This window comes from Arabidopsis thaliana, chromosome 2 (genome assembly GCF_000001735.4).
Source record: "Arabidopsis thaliana chromosome 2, partial sequence".
NCBI classification, from domain to species: Eukaryota; Viridiplantae; Streptophyta; class Magnoliopsida; order Brassicales; family Brassicaceae; genus Arabidopsis; species Arabidopsis thaliana.
In genome coordinates, this window is record NC_003071.7 from 18,358,781 (window position 1) to 18,376,800 (window position 18,020).

The 18,020-nt window shown below is 33.8% G+C and overlaps 3 protein-coding genes and 1 long non-coding RNA gene across 9 annotated transcripts; 3 read left to right on the forward strand and 1 right to left on the reverse strand.

Annotated features, from left to right (window-relative positions):
• The first annotated feature begins 882 nt into the window (after window positions 1-882).
• On the forward strand, window positions 883-4,566 carry BGLU17 (beta glucosidase 17). Of its 5 annotated transcripts, none has more exons than NM_001337088.1 (13): window positions 883-1,161; window positions 1,252-1,321; window positions 1,528-1,586; window positions 1,681-1,756; window positions 1,885-1,962; window positions 2,104-2,191; window positions 2,269-2,521; window positions 2,632-2,747; window positions 2,959-3,176; window positions 3,268-3,299; window positions 3,400-3,502; window positions 3,803-3,911; window positions 4,032-4,566. In NM_001337088.1, the coding sequence occupies exons 1-13, from the start codon at window positions 907-909 to the stop codon at window positions 4,219-4,221; spliced, it is 1,647 nt and encodes a 548-aa protein (NP_001324585.1). In that variant the 5' UTR covers window positions 883-906; the 3' UTR covers window positions 4,222-4,566. The 5 variants fall into 5 exon arrangements, with proteins under 5 accessions (NP_001324585.1, NP_001324587.1, NP_181976.1 ...); NM_001337089.1 differs by having other exon boundaries at window positions 2,959-3,055; NM_130011.3 differs by having other exon boundaries at window positions 944-1,161; window positions 4,032-4,364.
• Window positions 4,567-5,871: 1,305 nt separating this feature from the next.
• Window positions 5,872-9,055, forward strand: PEN2 (Glycosyl hydrolase superfamily protein). The gene is made up of 11 exons (NM_130012.4): window positions 5,872-6,099; window positions 6,202-6,292; window positions 6,382-6,510; window positions 6,613-6,688; window positions 6,777-6,942; window positions 7,016-7,271; window positions 7,361-7,476; window positions 7,610-7,827; window positions 7,917-8,054; window positions 8,159-8,273; window positions 8,366-9,055. Exons 1-11 carry the CDS (start codon window positions 6,092-6,094, stop codon window positions 8,733-8,735), a joined length of 1,683 nt encoding a protein of 560 aa, NP_181977.1. The 5' UTR covers window positions 5,872-6,091; the 3' UTR covers window positions 8,736-9,055.
• A 976-nt stretch (window positions 9,056-10,031) lies between these two features.
• AT2G09530 lies at window positions 10,032-10,272 on the reverse strand. The gene has a single exon (NR_140554.1). It is a non-coding gene; the product is annotated as an other RNA (long non-coding RNA).
• A 5,109-nt stretch (window positions 10,273-15,381) lies between these two features.
• Window positions 15,382-18,019, forward strand: AT2G44500 (O-fucosyltransferase family protein). 2 transcript variants are annotated; one of them, NM_130013.4, is made up of 4 exons: window positions 15,382-16,340; window positions 16,434-16,602; window positions 16,698-17,071; window positions 17,151-18,019. In NM_130013.4, exons 1-4 carry the CDS (start codon window positions 15,667-15,669, stop codon window positions 17,653-17,655), a joined length of 1,722 nt encoding a protein of 573 aa, NP_181978.1. In that variant the 5' UTR covers window positions 15,382-15,666; the 3' UTR covers window positions 17,656-18,019. The 2 variants fall into 2 exon arrangements, with proteins under 2 accessions (NP_181978.1, NP_973688.1); NM_201959.1 differs by having other exon boundaries at window positions 15,512-16,340; window positions 16,698-18,010.
• The last annotated feature ends 1 nt before the right edge of the window (window position 18,020 follows it).

The following is an 18,020-nucleotide window of genomic DNA, read 5'->3' on the forward strand; positions in this document are numbered from 1 at the left end:
TTCAGTTTATTGGACATATATTGGGCCTTAACGATTAGGAACGGAAACAAACGGACGTTTTCTCACGGCATTGAAGGGAGAGTGATAACCACGCGCGAGCGTACCGCGTCAGAGTTACATAAGAATTCCATTATTATCCCAGCAAGCATTATTTAGCGTTCCTTGATGATTCATCATTATGGAAATATATTTATATTAGGTCAGAGATTATGGCTAATGTCCAACATTTTATGATGTGTCGCCTCTCTTTTATCATGTTCGTGTTACTTTATTTATTTTTATTCTTACTCTGAACAGAAATACAAGGTAAAAGTCGTGAGGATTTACCTATATATAATGGGCTCCCCAATATTAATAAATAAACCATTAGAGTGGTAATTGACCGACACTTGGTTTGCCCTGCTAGTTGCTAGATCATACGTTAAACCCTTTTACTTTGTTTGTTGTCTTACTTTTTTGTTCCTTCTCGTCACACCACCTCAAAAATTTTAAAATAAATTAAGTTTTTGATATATATTAAGTACAAAGAAACATAACCAGCGAAGTCGATGAGGTTATGTTTCTAACCATCTCAAGAAACTAATAACCCTCAAACCAATTTTACTAGATCCATTTCTAACCGTCTCAAGAAACTAAAAGCCCTCAAATCAATTTTCAATATAGGAAATTGTGTAAAACGAAATGGATTAAGTAATCTTGGTTATTAGGTGAAATGTTAGCAGCCACAATAATGTTTCTTTTGTCTCATAGCGTTTTTTACTGAAGACAAGTACCTCTCACAAATAGTAGGTAAACCAAATTTGAATTACAGAAATAGTCAAAGACATTAACTAGCGTCTATAACTAATTAAAATCTTAAACCAAATCCCCAAACACAGAGTTGGGGGTTTCTCAAAGGATAAGAAAATGACTTTTCTTCAATTATATATAGGGCCACTAAACCCAACAAATATACTTGATCCAGTTATAAAACCTTTCCTACGAAAACTCAAAGAAACAATGGCCATCAAATCCATATTTATCATCATCATCATCAGCATCATCACATCAATATCTGAACTTTATGCTTTGGATCCTTCGTTTCTTCGTCTTTCGACCTCTCTCCAAAGAAGTAGCTTTCCTCAAGATTTTCGGTTTGGTGCAGCTTCGAGTGCTTATCAGGTCAATTTCATTCTTCTTATTTCATTTAACTGGTTTTTCTCCTTAACTGTAGTTTAGAATCAATTTCATATAGATTTCGATTTAGTACAGAGTGAAGGAGCAGCCAACGTTGATGGAAGAGAACCAAGCATATGGGATACGTTTACTAAACAATATCCAGGTTATTCTCTTTTTTACTAGCCTTATAGGTGAAATATACAAGAGGCAAGAGCTAACGTACTTTTGTATCTTTTGATATTTAGGTTTGTATCTTTTATTTCAATCCCAACGTTGTATTTGATACAATCATACGTACTCTTACTTTCGACGTTTTATGTTATACATACAGCTCTTTAACAAAAGAAAAATTAAAACTTGTTACTGCAGAAAAGATTTCAGATGGTAGCAATGGCGACGTTGCAGACGAATTTTATTACCGTTTCAAGGTTTGTTTTTAAGCAAATCCACAATATATATATTTTCCTTTAAAATTTTTTTTGTAACAATATTATATCGATGACATTTTTGCTTATTGGCCAGGAGGACGTGGCACATATGAAAGAAATAGGGCTGGACTCATTTAGGTTTTCGATTTCTTGGTCCAGAATACTACCTCGTATGATTTGGTTTTAGTCATTAATTAACATCGTTGTGTTTACTCGTTACGTGGCCATTATTTTCAGCAATTGCTTATGTTTGGTTAATTAAAGTGACGTCAATGACAAATATTTTGGTCCAAATTAGGAGGTACGGTTGCTGGAGGAGTAAATCAGGCAGGAATTAACTTCTACAATCATCTCATCAATGAACTCATTTCAAATGGTCAGTGCATTTTTTATCCCAATTCGAAATTTATTTGTTATATGGATAAAGTGATATAGACTTACCGTTAAACCTTTTTTCCAATTTATGTTAATTATTCTATCTTAATATTATCATTATGATATTAAAAAAATAAAACAGGTATAAGGCCTCTGGTTACTCTGTTTCACTGGGATACACCTCAGGCACTTGAAGATGAATATGGCGGGTTCTTAAACCCACAAATCGTGTAAGAATCTACTAACTACATTATTAAATATTTCAGGAAACAAAATAAGAATTTGATTAGAAATCAGGATTGAACAGGAAAGATTTCGTAGAATATGTGGATATATGTTTCAAAGAGTTTGGAGATAGAGTGAAGGAGTGGATCACAATCAACGAGCCTAACATGTTCGCAGTGTTAGGTTACAATGTCGGTAATATTGCTCCGGGGCGTTGTTCGAGCTATGTTCAAAACTGCACGGTTGGGAACTCAGCCACTGAGCCATATCTCGTGGCTCATTACTTAATCCTTTCTCATGCCGCTACAGTCCAACTCTATAGAGAGAAATATCAGGTTCTTTTCTTTATAATTTTTTATAAAATATTTAACCTAAGCCTAAGATCGCAATTTTCTTAAAGTTTTTCTTCTTTAATTTTTTTTATTGTGACTTGTGTGAAAAGCAGAGTTTTCATGGAGGGACCATAGGAATGACTATTCAAACATATTGGATGATTCCAAAATATAACACTCCTGCTTGTAGAGAAGCTGCCAAAAGGGCTCTTGACTTCTTCTTCGGATGGTAAACTTTTATTTTACTAATATTATATATGTTTTGAATTTTCCATTCAGTTTTAGTTCAAGTTTCTAGATTTTTATTAGTAACACATAATAATTATTGTGATACACGAGTAAAACTGATTTAAGCTAAATGGAGATTCATTTTTCGATTTCGAAATAATTTTTTTTTATATGACTTCTAATGCGTGTTGCTTCACACTATGTATGTGTAGGTTTGCTGATCCGATCACTTACGGAGATTATCCAAAAACAATGAGAGAGTTGGTGGGAAATAGACTCCCAAAATTCACAAAAAAGCAGTCAAAAATGGTGAGAGGATCCTTTGACTTTTTTGGACTCAACTATTACACTTCAAGATACGTTGAAGATGTTATGTTCTACGCTAACACCAATCTTAGTTACACAACAGATAGTCGCGTAAATCAAACAAGTAACTAACAAAATAAACTTATTTCCCAAATTATTTTCACCATTTATTAAAAAGAAAAACGGTTTTTGAAATGTATTGTTGAAATTTACAGCGGAGAAAAATGGAGTTCCTGTGGGTGAACCGGTAAGATTTTTCTTTCCACATGTAGCTTAAATTTATTAATTTAAATTGTGTAATAGAGACGAGTAAATATAATTGATGTAAGAAATGTTTTCATTTTCAGACGAGTGCTGATTGGCTCTTTATATGTCCAGAAGGGTTTCAAGATGTTCTATTATACATAAAATCGAAGTTTCAAAATCCAGTAATCCTCGTCACTGAGAATGGTAGGTCAAAGTAAAAGATAAGTTGGGTTTATAGGCGAAATGTATACCATCAATTGCAACCAGTTAATGATCTCTACTTGCTACATTGCTAAAAAAAAGCCAAAATAATATATGTAATTTTAGAAATAAAAAGATATTAAAAAAAACATACAATTATAATTTTAGGAATTGATAAACTTTTAATTTGTAGGTAAATCGGATATATTGGTCAAACAATTTGATTGCAAGTGTTTTATTACTTTGGCCCTACTTATTCTGATATTTACATACTTTGGGGGGGCATTTTACCTCCTTAATTAGGAATGCCTAGCGAGAATGACAAATCATTGTCCGTGAACATAGCACTCAATGACGAGGCAAAGATCAAATATCACCAACTCCATCTCACTGCTCTTCTAGAAGCAGTCAGGTAATTATATTAATTTCATATACAAAGAATTTCAAATATCCAGACTTCTGTCATAGTTTTACAAAAAAATTAATAATGTTGATGACTGATGTGTTTTTCTTTCATGGAACATTGAAACAGTCAAGGAGCAGATGTGAGAGGATATTATATATGGTCATTAATGGATGATTTTGAGTGGGAATTTGGTTACAAATATAGATACGGATTGGTCTACGTTGATTTTCAAGATGGACTTAAACGACACCTCAAGAGTTCTGCTCTTTGGTACCATCATTTTCTATCCAACTCATCCTCCTATCAAATGGACTAGCAAGGAATATCTAAAATTAATATCTTCACTTTATACAACTTTCTTATGTATTCCTAAGAATAAAATGAAACATGCAACTTTAGCAGTACTGTTTATCCCAGACTGGGACACGAATATATGTATCAAGATTTTTTTGTGTGGCCATCAAAACATATTGGGCCGTGGTTCTAGGCTTCAAGCACTCGGTTTTCAGATCCGAACCGGGTTGAATGTTGGGTCTTCAGATGACGACCCGGAGAGGAATTTACTTGGACTCACCCACTTCATATCTATGTACTAATGAAAATAAAAATATCCAACAGGCCATTACGGATGATCATCACACAATTATTGCATGCACCAACCCATTATCAATATTTTTGTTTTTTGTTTGCAAAACACAATTATCAAATCGGCAAGTAGATGTTAGTCTTAATCACTGGAATAATGACGAAACTATTCGAGTGATTAACTGATTATATATATACTTTTCTGTCAGTGACTATATTTAGTATAACCAAAGAAAGTATTTAAATAGTGTTGCAATTTCTTTATAACCGATCTGAAGTTTGAGCTGTTATGTGATTTTTTATCTTTTTTTTTGTTTTTATTCTTTCCGCTTTCGTAAAAGCTTTTTATAAACCATTGATAGACTGATAGTGAAAGAAATTAGTCGACGAAAAAAAAAAAGGAAAAAAAATCGACGACAAAGTTGACCAATTAGATGCCACGTCATCAAGACTAATTGTAATTTGTCAAGTGGTCCCCGCTTCGTAGAGCCCAAAGACGAAATCTTATTCACGTGCTTGTAAATTACCAATATGCCCTTCTTAAGTTCCGGTGAACGATTCAAAGTCAACGACGACCCCCATGGGTCGATCTAAAAAAGAGTTGACTGGAGGATAAACAATAAAAATATACAACATTAGGCTATATATTTGTTGAACATTAAAAAAAGTTATAAAATTTGTTGAACAAGAAAAGGTTATAAATTTAGAATCTACACACAACAAAACGAGGACTTGAAGACCTCGTTGTTTCCTAAAGACTGAAATCTGTTGTTCCTAATGATATGAACATCATTAGGCGCAAAGTATCTAATTTGAATTGTGCGTGCATGTTTTTTCTTTTTAATTATTGACTTATTGTGCATGCATGTTAATTTACGATTCTAATTTCTAAAGCATTAGCCTCTTTCGTAACTTAGTGGAACTTTAAGTTACAAAAAAAATTATGAAAATCCATTCGATTAATTAGGTGTAGTTGGATTTGGGTCACCATGGAACTCATTTATATTATTGACCTGTCCTTTTCTCACTTGATCTATTGTTTATTTAGAGAATATGGTAACTGTTACAAGATGTTTGGTAAATTATAGCCTAACCAAGCTAACATAAACGTAAATAATATCGAATAACTCAATTTTGAAGGTGAAAATGGATTATTGATTATTATTTATATACTATGGACTATGGAGATTGGAGACAGACAATATTCACGGTAAGAATAATCGACAATGGACAAATTTAATATCAAATTAAAAATAAAAAAATATATTAAAATATGCTAGTGTGCTGAAAATTTTGAAGTTGACCGGTCTTCTTGATATTTTTTGTAACAAACAAAAAAACTAGCTGCAATAGGACTCAATCAATACGATTGAAAAAATAATAAAAATCCCATAAAAAAATAATTGTAATCCTAGTTTGACTTCTCAATTCTCTGCATCTCTCAATCACGCATTTATATATCATATCATTCAAGCCTTTTTATCTTAGTGTCTCTCTATAACCAGAGAAATTATTTCAAGATCTACTTCTCATCATCGTTCTTTTCTTATCTCTTCTTGTCCAACTTCTTCTGAATCAAGACAAGAGAAAAGCAACCAAAGATGGCACAGTGAGTGTTCTGTTTCTTTTTCTCTGATGTCAACCGTTTCAAGATTCTTATAGTAAGAGAAATTATATTGACAATCTTTAATGTTTTGAAATTAATCTGCAGTCTTCAAAGAACATTTCCTACTGAGATGTCAAAAGGTAGAGCTAGCTTTCCAAAAGGCTTTCTCTTTGGAACTGCTTCATCTTCTTATCAGGTAAATCAGTTCGAATCAAGAACTATAAAAAAACATTACAAGATCAAAATGATATTTACTTTTAAGTTTTGTTTTTTTCTTTGTATTAGTACGAAGGAGCAGTGAATGAAGGTGCGAGAGGACAAAGCGTGTGGGATCATTTCTCCAACAGGTTTCCTCACAGAATCAGTGATTCTAGCGACGGAAACGTTGCCGTTGATTTCTACCATCGTTACAAGGTACTTTTCTTCTCTTCTTGTTCTGTTTTTTTTTTCGATTTCTTACTTGTCAAGGTAATTTAGTTACAAGACTTGAAGATCTGTGATTGATTTCTTGTACAGGAAGATATTAAGAGAATGAAGGATATAAACATGGATTCGTTTCGGCTTTCCATTGCTTGGCCACGAGTTCTACCTTGTAAGTATATCATCAGTTTCGAAACCTTATTTTAACGACAATCGATCGCCGTTTCAAAATCGATACTAATCTTTGAAAACAAAAACAGATGGCAAAAGGGATAGAGGAGTTAGTGAAGAAGGAATTAAGTTTTACAATGATGTTATTGATGAACTCTTAGCCAATGAAATCACTCCTCTTGTTACTATCTTTCATTGGGACATACCACAGGATCTTGAAGATGAATACGGCGGTTTTCTAAGCGAGCAGATTATGTAAGCAAAATTCATTTATTTGAAATTTGAACAAGTTGTGGAGATATTTATGTTAGGTGATGTGTATATGCAGAGATGACTTCAGAGACTATGCGAGTCTCTGCTTCGAGAGATTTGGGGACAGAGTGAGTCTGTGGTGCACAATGAATGAGCCGTGGGTCTACAGTGTCGCGGGCTATGACACAGGAAGGAAAGCGCCAGGACGGTGCTCCAAGTATGTTAATGGCGCTAGTGTTGCTGGAATGTCGGGATACGAGGCATATATTGTGAGCCATAACATGCTTCTAGCGCACGCAGAAGCAGTGGAAGTGTTTAGAAAATGTGACCATGTAAGTTAAAAAATTTCCCTTAATAGATAATATTTGTCATTTTCCAATACTATGTTCTGTTGTATTGATCTGATTTGAATACAATGCAGATTAAAAACGGACAAATTGGGATTGCGCATAATCCACTTTGGTACGAGCCATATGATCCGAGTGATCCAGATGATGTCGAAGGATGTAATCGAGCTATGGACTTCATGCTTGGTTGGTAAGTCATGACTAAAAAGTCAAGTAAATAATCTTCATTACGAATCTACATATAAATAGATGGGTCAATTAGCTTTGAGGCACAAGTTCACAAAACCGTTTTTGATTGTCTTCTTGTGGCGATATGTTGGCAGGCATCAGCATCCGACTGCTTGTGGAGACTATCCAGAAACGATGAAGAAATCAGTTGGAGATAGATTACCGAGTTTTACACCAGAACAATCTAAGAAACTTATAGGCTCTTGCGATTACGTTGGTATAAACTACTATAGCTCGCTTTTCGTGAAGAGTATCAAACACGTGGATCCTACGCAACCTACTTGGAGAACTGACCAAGGCGTTGATTGGATGAGTATGTCTTTTTTTGGTGATTATGATTTATGAATAATAATGATGGAAACTTTGTGACTAACTTTTGGCTCATACTAAAACACTTTGCAGAAACCAACATAGATGGGAAACAAATAGCAAAACAAGGAGGATCAGAGTGGAGTTTCACATATCCAACAGGACTCAGAAACATTTTGAAGTATGTGAAAAAAACTTATGGCAATCCTCCCATTCTCATAACTGAAAACGGTAAAACAAACTTAAGTTTCTCTGTTTCTGTGTCTCTGTTTACTCTGTTTATATGTTTCTGTTTCTCTCAAGACCTCATGCAACATTTTCTATAATAATCTCAGGGTATGGTGAAGTAGCGGAACAGAGTCAGAGTCTTTATATGTACAATCCTTCAATCGACACAGAGAGATTGGAGTACATTGAAGGACATATCCACGCTATTCATCAAGCCATCCAGTAAGTTAGATATATATGACTAGAGTTCTTTTAAGTATATCTGAAAATCCCTGAAGAAAACCTAATTATTTACTCTGTCTTGAATTTAACAGTGAAGATGGAGTAAGAGTGGAAGGTTATTACGTATGGTCATTGCTAGATAACTTCGAGTGGAACAGTGGATATGGTGTGAGATATGGTTTATATTACATTGATTACAAAGATGGGCTTAGACGATACCCGAAAATGTCGGCGTTATGGTTGAAAGAGTTCTTGAGGTTTGATCAAGAAGACGATTCTTCGACGTCTAAGAAAGAAGAGAAGAAAGAGAGCTATGGAAAACAGTTATTGCATTCTGTTCAGGACAGTCAATTTGTTCATTCGATTAAAGACAGTGGTGCGTTACCTGCGGTTTTGGGGAGCTTGTTCGTTGTGTCTGCAACTGTTGGTACTTCTCTGTTCTTCAAAGGAGCTAATAATTGAAACAGAAGAAACAAAATTTTAAAAAATTGTTGGGATTTGTTGTTGTTCTTGAAAGATTGAAAAAGAACTATGTGATACTTTGTACTATTCTTTTCTATAATTTATTGTGTGTTTTGTTATTGAAAACTTGTGTGGTCTATTAGTTGAGAAAGATTCAGTGTCTCCCAAGTTAGCGAGTGTATTTTACTGAAGCTGTTTATATGTGCCTGAACGATCGGCCCTTTAAGTAGTTCCTAAAACTAGCCCATATTTAGTGATCTCATTATTCGTTATCCTCTGTAATTCAATTTCCACATTGAAAAATTAGGCCTAGTCTCATACCCTTCTTTTAATGTAGAAATTGAATTAATTTTTGCTACCCAAGCGGTTTCCATTTCGAACAACAGATTTGTCAAAAAAAGAAAAAAAAAAAGGTGTAATTCTTTTAATTTGAAAAAAATTCAAAAAAATTCATTGGCTGAATTAGGGCATCCCGTTGGAAAAGAAAAGAAAAAAAAAACAATATGGGCTTCAAATTTAAATATGGACATATTTGGGCTTCATTCTTAGAGCCCATAACGAACATACCCGGTCAGTTCCGGAACCCGTCAATTCCGGTCATTTGCATTATTTATTGTTCTCTCTTTTTCTTTCTTTTTTCTCTTTTTTTTTTTTTTTTTTTTTGGTCTTTCAAATTCTAGTTTATAATCCTGATCTTAATTATTTCTTGATATATAATGTCAGAAATTGGCATATATGAATATTTTTCTATCTATCACAACAGTCATCAAGCTTTAAAAGAAATAATTTTGATCAGGATTATAAAATTGGAATTGTTATAAACTCCGTAGCAAAATAAAAGGGGGTAATACTAACTAATGCAATGGAATGCAATAAAGAAAACCACATGGGAAGTAAAGAGAAGACAAAGGTCACATGCCAATGCCATAATTCTAGTGTTTGTTCCCTCTCTACTATACCTCCATTCTTCTTGTTCCCATCTTTTTTTTCTTCCTCTCCTCTCTTATCTTCTTTCCTTAAAACTTTTTTTTTTAGGTTTTTGATAGCTACGAAAAATTAGACATTTTCTCGTAGTCTTTTACAAAATACGGTTGATACGACACATTGAACGTCCATTCCAAATGTTGCGCAAAGCGTTTTTGGTGTTTCTTAAGCTATTAACACAACACTCACCACTTTATGGATATTTTTGACTAAGAGTATTGTTTCATCCGGATTGATAAGATCTATGTAATAAATATACGACAAGCGAAAAAAAAAACTTAAGAATTAAGATAATGATAACAAAATTAATCGACAGACAGAGTCCAGGTTCCTAGTCTAGTAATAATGAAGGATAAGACATTGTCGTCGGCTTTAAATGGGCCATGAACCCATATGTGAGACTTCTTCATGTGAGCCATCAAATTTGGGGGCACCCTTTGTTTTTCTTTTTCTTTTACCCTTTTCTCCGATTATGCTGGTTTACTGAATTAATACTTCTCTGCGTTGACCTGCTTGTGTATATTCAAGTCAAAGGGGCTTGATCGTCTTTCCCCAAGAAGATTAAAACTGGAAGGAAAATAATTTTGAAAACGATCGATGGTGATGATGATGTGGTTGGCCACTAAGTTTGGCCAATCGGCTTCTGTTAATGTCTTTGGTTCCCATATGATTGGCGTATTGTGATTGAGACCAAAAGTCCAAACCTTATATCTGTTTGGTCCATTCCATTGTATACAACCCTGGTATACTACATTAATTAAGTTTGCCTACTTAACAAGGCACTTGTGGGGATCTGATTGACCTTCAAATTAGAATTAGACAAATTAATCAATCCCTTCGATCGATTGTTATACAAATGTGATTTTCATCATTGTATCCATTGATGTTTTAGTCGTATAATCATTCTGGATATGTATCATTTACACAATGGTGCGATCTTGTCCAAACAACCAAAACCTAACGATTGCTCAGTTAATTAACTATTTTGGATTTATTAAAACATATTTAGGTACGACTTAAGTGTTTGGCTAGTTAAATCCATCGTTTTCTCATCAATAATCCAAATATGTCTATGTCATTTATATACTATACTACAAAACATGAGAAAGTGATCGCCTTACCTTGCGATGGGGATAAGAGAAGAGAGTGCTCAGTTTTTTTTTTCTCACATGAGGATGGTCCCATCATGTTTTCACATCTTTTATAAGTGTTCATTGAAACTTGTACCATCAACGTCTCTTCGTTATGATATCATTATTAAAACTTTCATTATCCTTTTCTGCGATCGATTGGAAACTTTGGATCTTGGGTTTAGTGGGAGGCCTTATCACGTTATTAATTTAGTTCATTAGAGTAATGATTCGAAGAGCGCACAAAATGGAGTATAGTTTTTCTTTTTCTAGTTACCTATAGATCGTGTTTACTTGATTTTCAAGTTCCAAGTACCTTTCCACTTTTTATTTTATCTAATCATTTTTCCCTCCTCACGTCCACAAAACTCAAAATTAAGAATGTGTCATCTCCAAAAATTCTACGAATATAAAATTGTCACGTGGCAAATTTCCACAAATCCACAGAACATAGAAAACACGCAAGTACATTAGTGTTTCATACGCAAACAAACATCTCCCATTCTCAACTATGATTGCAATATTTGAAAGCCAATAATGCTCTCTGGATTTGTTTACACAATTGAAAAATGTATACTTAAGTTAAGGTTATTATAATTGCATCATCATGGTGTTTTGTTTTTGTAATGTAAGGAAAAATCATGATCATTCCATCATAATATTAGGTTTTCGAATCATGTATTAACACGAACAAAGTACTTCTTTCATCATATAAATCTTTATTGTTACTCTTAATTATAACAATAGAAAATGTCCTTGAAGTAGTCATTACTGATTTTACCAAAGATTACTACGTGAAGACCTCTTTAGGGTTTCGACTTTCGAGATACATGATATCGCTATAATAGTTCCACTTGTGGTCTAAATATTAAAAAGAACATATATCAAAACAACTTGTGAAACTACTGTGTCTTTCTTAATGATTATCTTGGCATATAAAATTCAGGAGATGAGGTTGTTCTGATAAGAAAGTCTCAGTTAGAGGTTTAACCATAAAAACAAAGTCTTAATGGTGGTTCAACTCCTAGTTGTCATCCATATGTCCCATCGTAAATGCATCAAGCCATCAAGACAAGGGAAAATAATAATCCTAATCATAACTAATTACTTAAGAAACTTATGATTCTTAACCAAGTTGATGTACCAACCAATAGCACCATCTCTTTATTAGTTGATTATTCTGATTTTTTTAAAGCTGGACGGATTAGATGACTGAATCGTTTATGAAATTTAAATATTGTATAAGTACACCCTATCACCAAATCAAGAACACGAAGTATATTAACTATGGATGGTAGGAGTTGTTAAGCTAAATAAGTTGTTACAAATGACGAATGCATCTAGAAGTGAAAGGATTAGCATGATTAAGATAGCTTCGTCCTTATTGCTTAATGATTAGGGTTTCGAGTACTCTATTCTATATAATTAACTAATTAAAACCTCTGGAATTTTCTGTAACCGGTATTCAATTATGTATTTGAGACAACGACATTGTACTAGCTCAATACATGAGACATACTATTGAACATTAGTTTAATTACTTATTACATATGGTTAAATTATTCCTAATTACATATAATATGGCATATATAGTTTTCGTCTATTTTGATGCACGCATGTCCAACTTCAATACCGTCGAAGAGGGATAAGAAAATTCTTAAAATTATTGAGCAAGTTCTTGATATTCTTCCGTTTTATTTCTTTTTGGTCCATATTCTTATCAGGAAAACAAATACTATGCACTAATAAATTTCTGTGTGTATTTATTGAATTTGAAAACGGCACAAAGGGGGAACATGAAGGCAGATCTACAGTCGCACATGAAATGGAGATTAAACAAATAATCTTACGGTAAGATTCGCATTTTGTTCTAACTCGAGGAAGTGGTGCAACGTGATGACATTCTAAAACTCCACTAATCCAATGGTTCCCTAAAATTCCGACGAATATTAAATAACGTAATATTCTATGAATAAGTCTAATTTTGTTTTTGCATCAACTTCGAATAATGTCATTTGGATAAGGACGAAGCATGTACTCGTCATTCGTCTGCGTCCATCACAAGCTAAATACTAAACCAAAATTATTGATCATATTATTGGTTGCTCCATTTTCATTCCCTTATATATGCTGTTGTTCCTATATATACCGGAATCCGTATATCTCAATACTACATCGCTAGATCAACACAACAATTATTTCCATATTATCATCCTCAAAGTTTGAGCATCTGAATTTCACAATCAGACCCAAGAAACAGCTACTTATTACTTGAGTCGATACAGAATCAAAACATATATTCATTTTGATCTATAGTATGAGATACTTATAAGAATATAAGTAATTACTTAGATAATTTTTTTTACTTATTCCTCCAGGACTCCATCCACTAACTGGTCTAATTGGGTAGGTACATGATTTTCATTACTATTGTAATCATTAATGGTCATTATTAACTAGGTCAGCGTCTCTGTATGATACAAATGTATATTCTTATTGTTAAAAATGCAGTATTAACTTAACATTGATACCAAAAATAAATTAAAAAATGTAGTATTAACTTTGCAGTATTTATAGATATATTTAAATGGATAGTCAGACACTAAATAAGGACAGACAGATCTAGCAAGGCCAAACGATATTAAACCCCATTTTATCTGATTTAATTAATTAAATATCATTTTCGGTAACCAACCAGAATATTCAAGTCCACACGAAATACATAATACTATTGTATACTTGAACTCTTCAAACTTCTACGTCATATGATGTTCACAAGTTTCTAATTTAGAATATTCAAAACAGCTTTGGACTCATTTTTTTCTTGTAGAGTCGGTACATACGCAATAACCACATTTAGTCATTAGATTCAATTATCTATGTTTTATTTCGCTTTCAAAAGTTTAGTAGTGTAGAAATTTGTCCATTGTACCATAATGTAATTGAGGTAGAACAATAGAACATGAAATCATTTAACAAAAACAAAATCGAATATTATAGTCACGAATAAAAAATAACTCGCATCAATCTCTATGTTTGGTTAATAAGAATATTGGACAGTGAAAAGTCGTACTTTAATTTTTCCCATAATTCGACGTGAGACATGTGAGTGGCCGCAGGGAGACACGTGGCGGTTAATAAGACGTTAGACTGACCTGACGTGGACGAGAATACCGATGTGTCAAGTGGATTCCAGCTGGCAGCCACTTGGATAAAGAGAGTTGGATATAACTTGTAATGTAATTCAACACAAAAAAAAAAAAAAACAAATTCTAAGAAATTACCTTAATAACATATGACCAAGCTTACTTTTTTTGTAAGATGTCATAATAAGTCTTCTTTTAATGCCCCATTTAATTTCCCTCTTAAGATGAAGAAAAAATTATATCTTACTCTATAGTTAAAATATAGAACTCACTCTCTGGTCTCTACCAAAAAAAAATAATATATATATATATATGTATATATATATATATATATATATATATATAAAACTCACTTGTAGATAATAACTTGTTGACCAAACTTACATAATTCTATAATATTATAGCAATCATTTCTTTAGGGTATATTCGAGGAGCCAAAGGAAATGTTTGATATTTTATAATATAATTGAAATTAATTACTAATTGTTTTTAGGTATAGGGCTTATTAGGAGAAGTGTATTCACAGGCTGTCGTGTGAGCTTTATTTAGCTTTTGTTCTTCGAATGATGCAAATAAACAGCTGGCCGTATCACAACAAGACACTGTCATCGTTGTTGGTGTACGCAAAGGATGGATATACACATTTTTGTGTTTCTATTCGTAATTATGGTTTGTGTAATTTTTGAACTTTCACAAATTGACATCAATAAATTGGTCTCTTTCGGACATATTTTATATTATTTGAAATGAAAAGTGATTGGGGTTCTCCTTTTTTCTTATTCTACTATATCATAACATAGCATTAATTTTTGTTGTTGTTAAAACTCATATTAAAATTATGCGACAAGTAATCTAATTAATTTTAAAACTTTGATTCTATTTAGAAATTTATCATAAAACCCAAAATTTAATCATCTAAAAAACTAAAACATAGAACAAACAAATACATAGCCAGTCTTTGGCTATAAGCCATGGCAACCAATTCGTTTGGTAATTTGTCATCTTCTAAGTTTGAAGAAACTGCAAATTATTCAAAAAATATTGTTTGACAAAAAGACGAGTGTATCATCATTCCCATTCATTACCTCATAAATATTTGAAGCACATTTTTCTACATATTATTTTGTTTCTACTTAAAGCATGTTTAATTGAATAGACTTTGATATCCAGTATGGCTCATTATTCATATGCCGAAATGAATTCAAAACTTATTGATGGACCTACCAAAAACTCCCAATGACTTTATCATAAGGTTCATAACACACACAAAAAAACGCATTTTTGTGGTCTCTTCTCTTAATCACAGATTTTTTTTTCTTAAAAAAACTTTCTCTAATCAAAGTTAAAGAAAAGAAATTACAGTCAAAACAATTAAATTAGTATTTTAATTAACAAAACAGTTAAACAAATTCAAAATAAAAACTGCCATGTGGTCTCTTTCTTCTCTGTTTCTCTCTCCCTTCCTTTAAGAACGCGTTTGCAGACTTTGATCAGACTTCGCGTTCCCGCCGCCCATCTCCCTCTCTCTCTCTTTTTCTCTCTCACACGTTTCTTTTTTGTCTCTCTCCCTGATTCATCGCCGTAGCTGTGTGACCGAACATTGCTGCGAGTTCCTCAAAACCCAAATCTTTCTTCCTCAAAGACTCTGTTTTTTCTTTCTTCCTTTCTTCAATGGCGTTATCGAAAAACAGTAACAGTAACAGCTTTAACAAGAAGAAAGTTTCGTATATCTCAGTCCCTTCTCAGATCATAAACTCTTTATCATCTTCCTCATTACAATCTCTTCTTGTTTCTCCCAAGAAATCATCAAGAAGCACCAACAGATTCAGCTTCTCTTATAGGAACCCTAGAATCTGGTTCTTTACTCTCTTCCTCGTCTCACTCTTTGGAATGTTGAAACTCGGTTTCAACGTTGACCCAATCTCTCTCCCTTTCTCACGTTACCCTTGTTCAACGACCCAACAACCACTAAGCTTCGACGGAGAACAAAACGCTGCATCCCATCTTGGTTTGGCTCAAGAGCCGATTTTGTCTACTGGGTCATCGAATTCGAATGCGATTATACAATTAAACGGTGGAAAGAACGAGACTTTGTTAACGGAAGGTGATTTCTGGAAGCAACCTGATGGGTTAGGGTTTAAGCCCTGTTTGGGATTTACAAGTCAATATAGAAAAGATAGCAATTCGATTTTGAAGAACAGATGGAAGTATTTGCTTGTTGTTGTCTCTGGTGGGATGAATCAGCAAAGGAATCAGATTGTTGATGCTGTTGTGATCGCTAGGATCCTTGGAGCTTCTTTAGTTGTTCCTGTTTTGCAGGTTAATGTCATTTGGGGAGACGAAAGGTATAAACTTTAAACTCATTATAATCTCTTAAAGAAGAAAGTAATAAGATTGTGACATTGTTGATCTAATTGTTTGTTTTGTTGCAATTTTAGTGAATTTGCGGATATATTCGATTTGGAGCATTTCAAGGATGTTTTAGCAGATGATGTTCATATAGTTTCGTCTTTACCTTCTACACATGTTATGACGAGACCTGTTGAAGAGAAGAGGACTCCACTTCATGCTTCTCCTCAATGGATTCGTGCTCATTATCTTAAGCGAGTAAGATTTCTTACCAAAACAATACCATTTTGAAGTGTTTCTTTGTTTGACTAGATTGAGCTAATAATAGTGTTTTATTTCCTCTGTTTTTGCAGATTAACAGAGAAAGAGTTTTACTTCTCCGTGGACTCGATTCAAGACTCTCCAAAGACCTCCCTTCAGATCTTCAGAAACTCCGATGCAAGGTTGCTTTCCAAGCGCTTAGATTTTCTCCGAGGATTCTTGAACTCGGTAATAAACTAGCTTCAAGAATGCGTAACCAAGGACAGTATCTCTCACTTCATCTAAGAATGGAGAAAGATGTTTGGGTTAGAACTGGTTGTCTCCCTGGTTTAACTCCCGAGTACGATGAAATAGTCAACAGCGAAAGAGAACGACACCCTGAGCTTCTTACCGGTAGATCAAACATGACTTATCACGAGAGAAAACTTGCCGGTTTATGCCCTTTAACTGCTCTAGAAGTCACAAGGTATTATACCAACTCTATGAACAAATCCTTTTGCTTATGTTTTTTCAAGTAATACTAACATTTTGTTGTCATTCTACAGGCTGCTTAAAGCATTAGAAGCTCCAAAGGATGCGAGAATCTATTGGGCAGGAGGAGAGCCTCTAGGAGGAAAAGAGGTTTTGGAGCCACTAACTAAAGAATTCCCTCAGTTCTACAACAAGCACGATCTTGCTTTACCTGGCGAGCTTGAACCATTTGCCAACAAAGCTTCGGTTATGGCTGCTATAGACTACATTGTCTGCGAAAAGAGCGATGTTTTCATACCGTCTCATGGAGGAAATATGGGACACGCGTTACAAGGGCAAAGAGCTTACGCTGGTCACAAGAAATACATCACTCCTAATAAGAGACAGATGCTTCCTTATTTCATGAACTCGTCGCTTCCTGAATCGGATTTTAACAGAATTGTGAAAGATCTTCATCGAGAATCGCTAGGACAGCCGGAGTTGAGAATGAGCAAAGCTGGTAAAGATGTTACAAAACATCCTGTTCCAGAGTGTATGTGCTCGGATAGACAACAACAAGAACAACAGTCCGATGCTTAAGCCTTGAAGGACATTTTGGACATTATTTGGTGCGCGGAAAATGAAGAAGACGCCGATTTTTTCCCGATCACCCGGAAGATTGATTGAGGAAGACGATTCATGGTGGTTCGTGCGATATTCTTTTAGTTCGGGTTTTAATCTGATCATTTTTTCAAAATCTTTTGGAGTAAATATATATTCGTTTCAACTGAGGTTATTTTTTTCTTACATGTTTTTACGATATACGTGAGAAGTAGAATAGTGAGGTTATAAGATATGATTCTTTGATTCGATTTATTTGGGCTGTAATTATATATTACAGAGTTTGTATACGGTTCTAGTTGTACTTGTACTATAAATAAAGCAACAGTTAATCATCTCCTCCA

What these genes read in the sequence shown, in the direction of transcription:
- PEN2 (NM_130012.4), top strand. An exon ending in ATTTCTACCATCGTTACAAG is followed by an intron (nt 6,511 to 6,612) that starts GTACTTTTCTTC and finishes TTTCTTGTACAG; the next exon opens with GAAGATATTAAGAGAATGAA. An exon ending in TTGGCCACGAGTTCTACCTT is followed by an intron (nt 6,689 to 6,776) that starts GTAAGTATATCA and finishes AAACAAAAACAG; the next exon opens with ATGGCAAAAGGGATAGAGGA.
- AT2G44500 (NM_130013.4), top strand. Translation starts at nt 15,667, where the DNA reads ATGGCGTTATCGAAAAACAGTAACAGTAACAGCTTTAACAAGAAGAAA. An exon ending in GTGCTCATTATCTTAAGCGA is followed by an intron (nt 16,603 to 16,697) that starts GTAAGATTTCTT and finishes CTGTTTTTGCAG; the next exon opens with ATTAACAGAGAAAGAGTTTT. An exon ending in ACTGCTCTAGAAGTCACAAG is followed by an intron (nt 17,072 to 17,150) that starts GTATTATACCAA and finishes GTCATTCTACAG; the next exon opens with GCTGCTTAAAGCATTAGAAG.
- BGLU17 (NM_001337088.1), top strand. Translation starts at nt 907, where the DNA reads ATGACTTTTCTTCAATTATATATAGGGCCACTAAACCCAACAAATATA. An exon ending in CAGCTTCGAGTGCTTATCAG is followed by an intron (nt 1,162 to 1,251) that starts GTCAATTTCATT and finishes GATTTAGTACAG; the next exon opens with AGTGAAGGAGCAGCCAACGT. An exon ending in AATCCTCGTCACTGAGAATG is followed by an intron (nt 3,503 to 3,802) that starts GTAGGTCAAAGT and finishes CTCCTTAATTAG; the next exon opens with GAATGCCTAGCGAGAATGAC.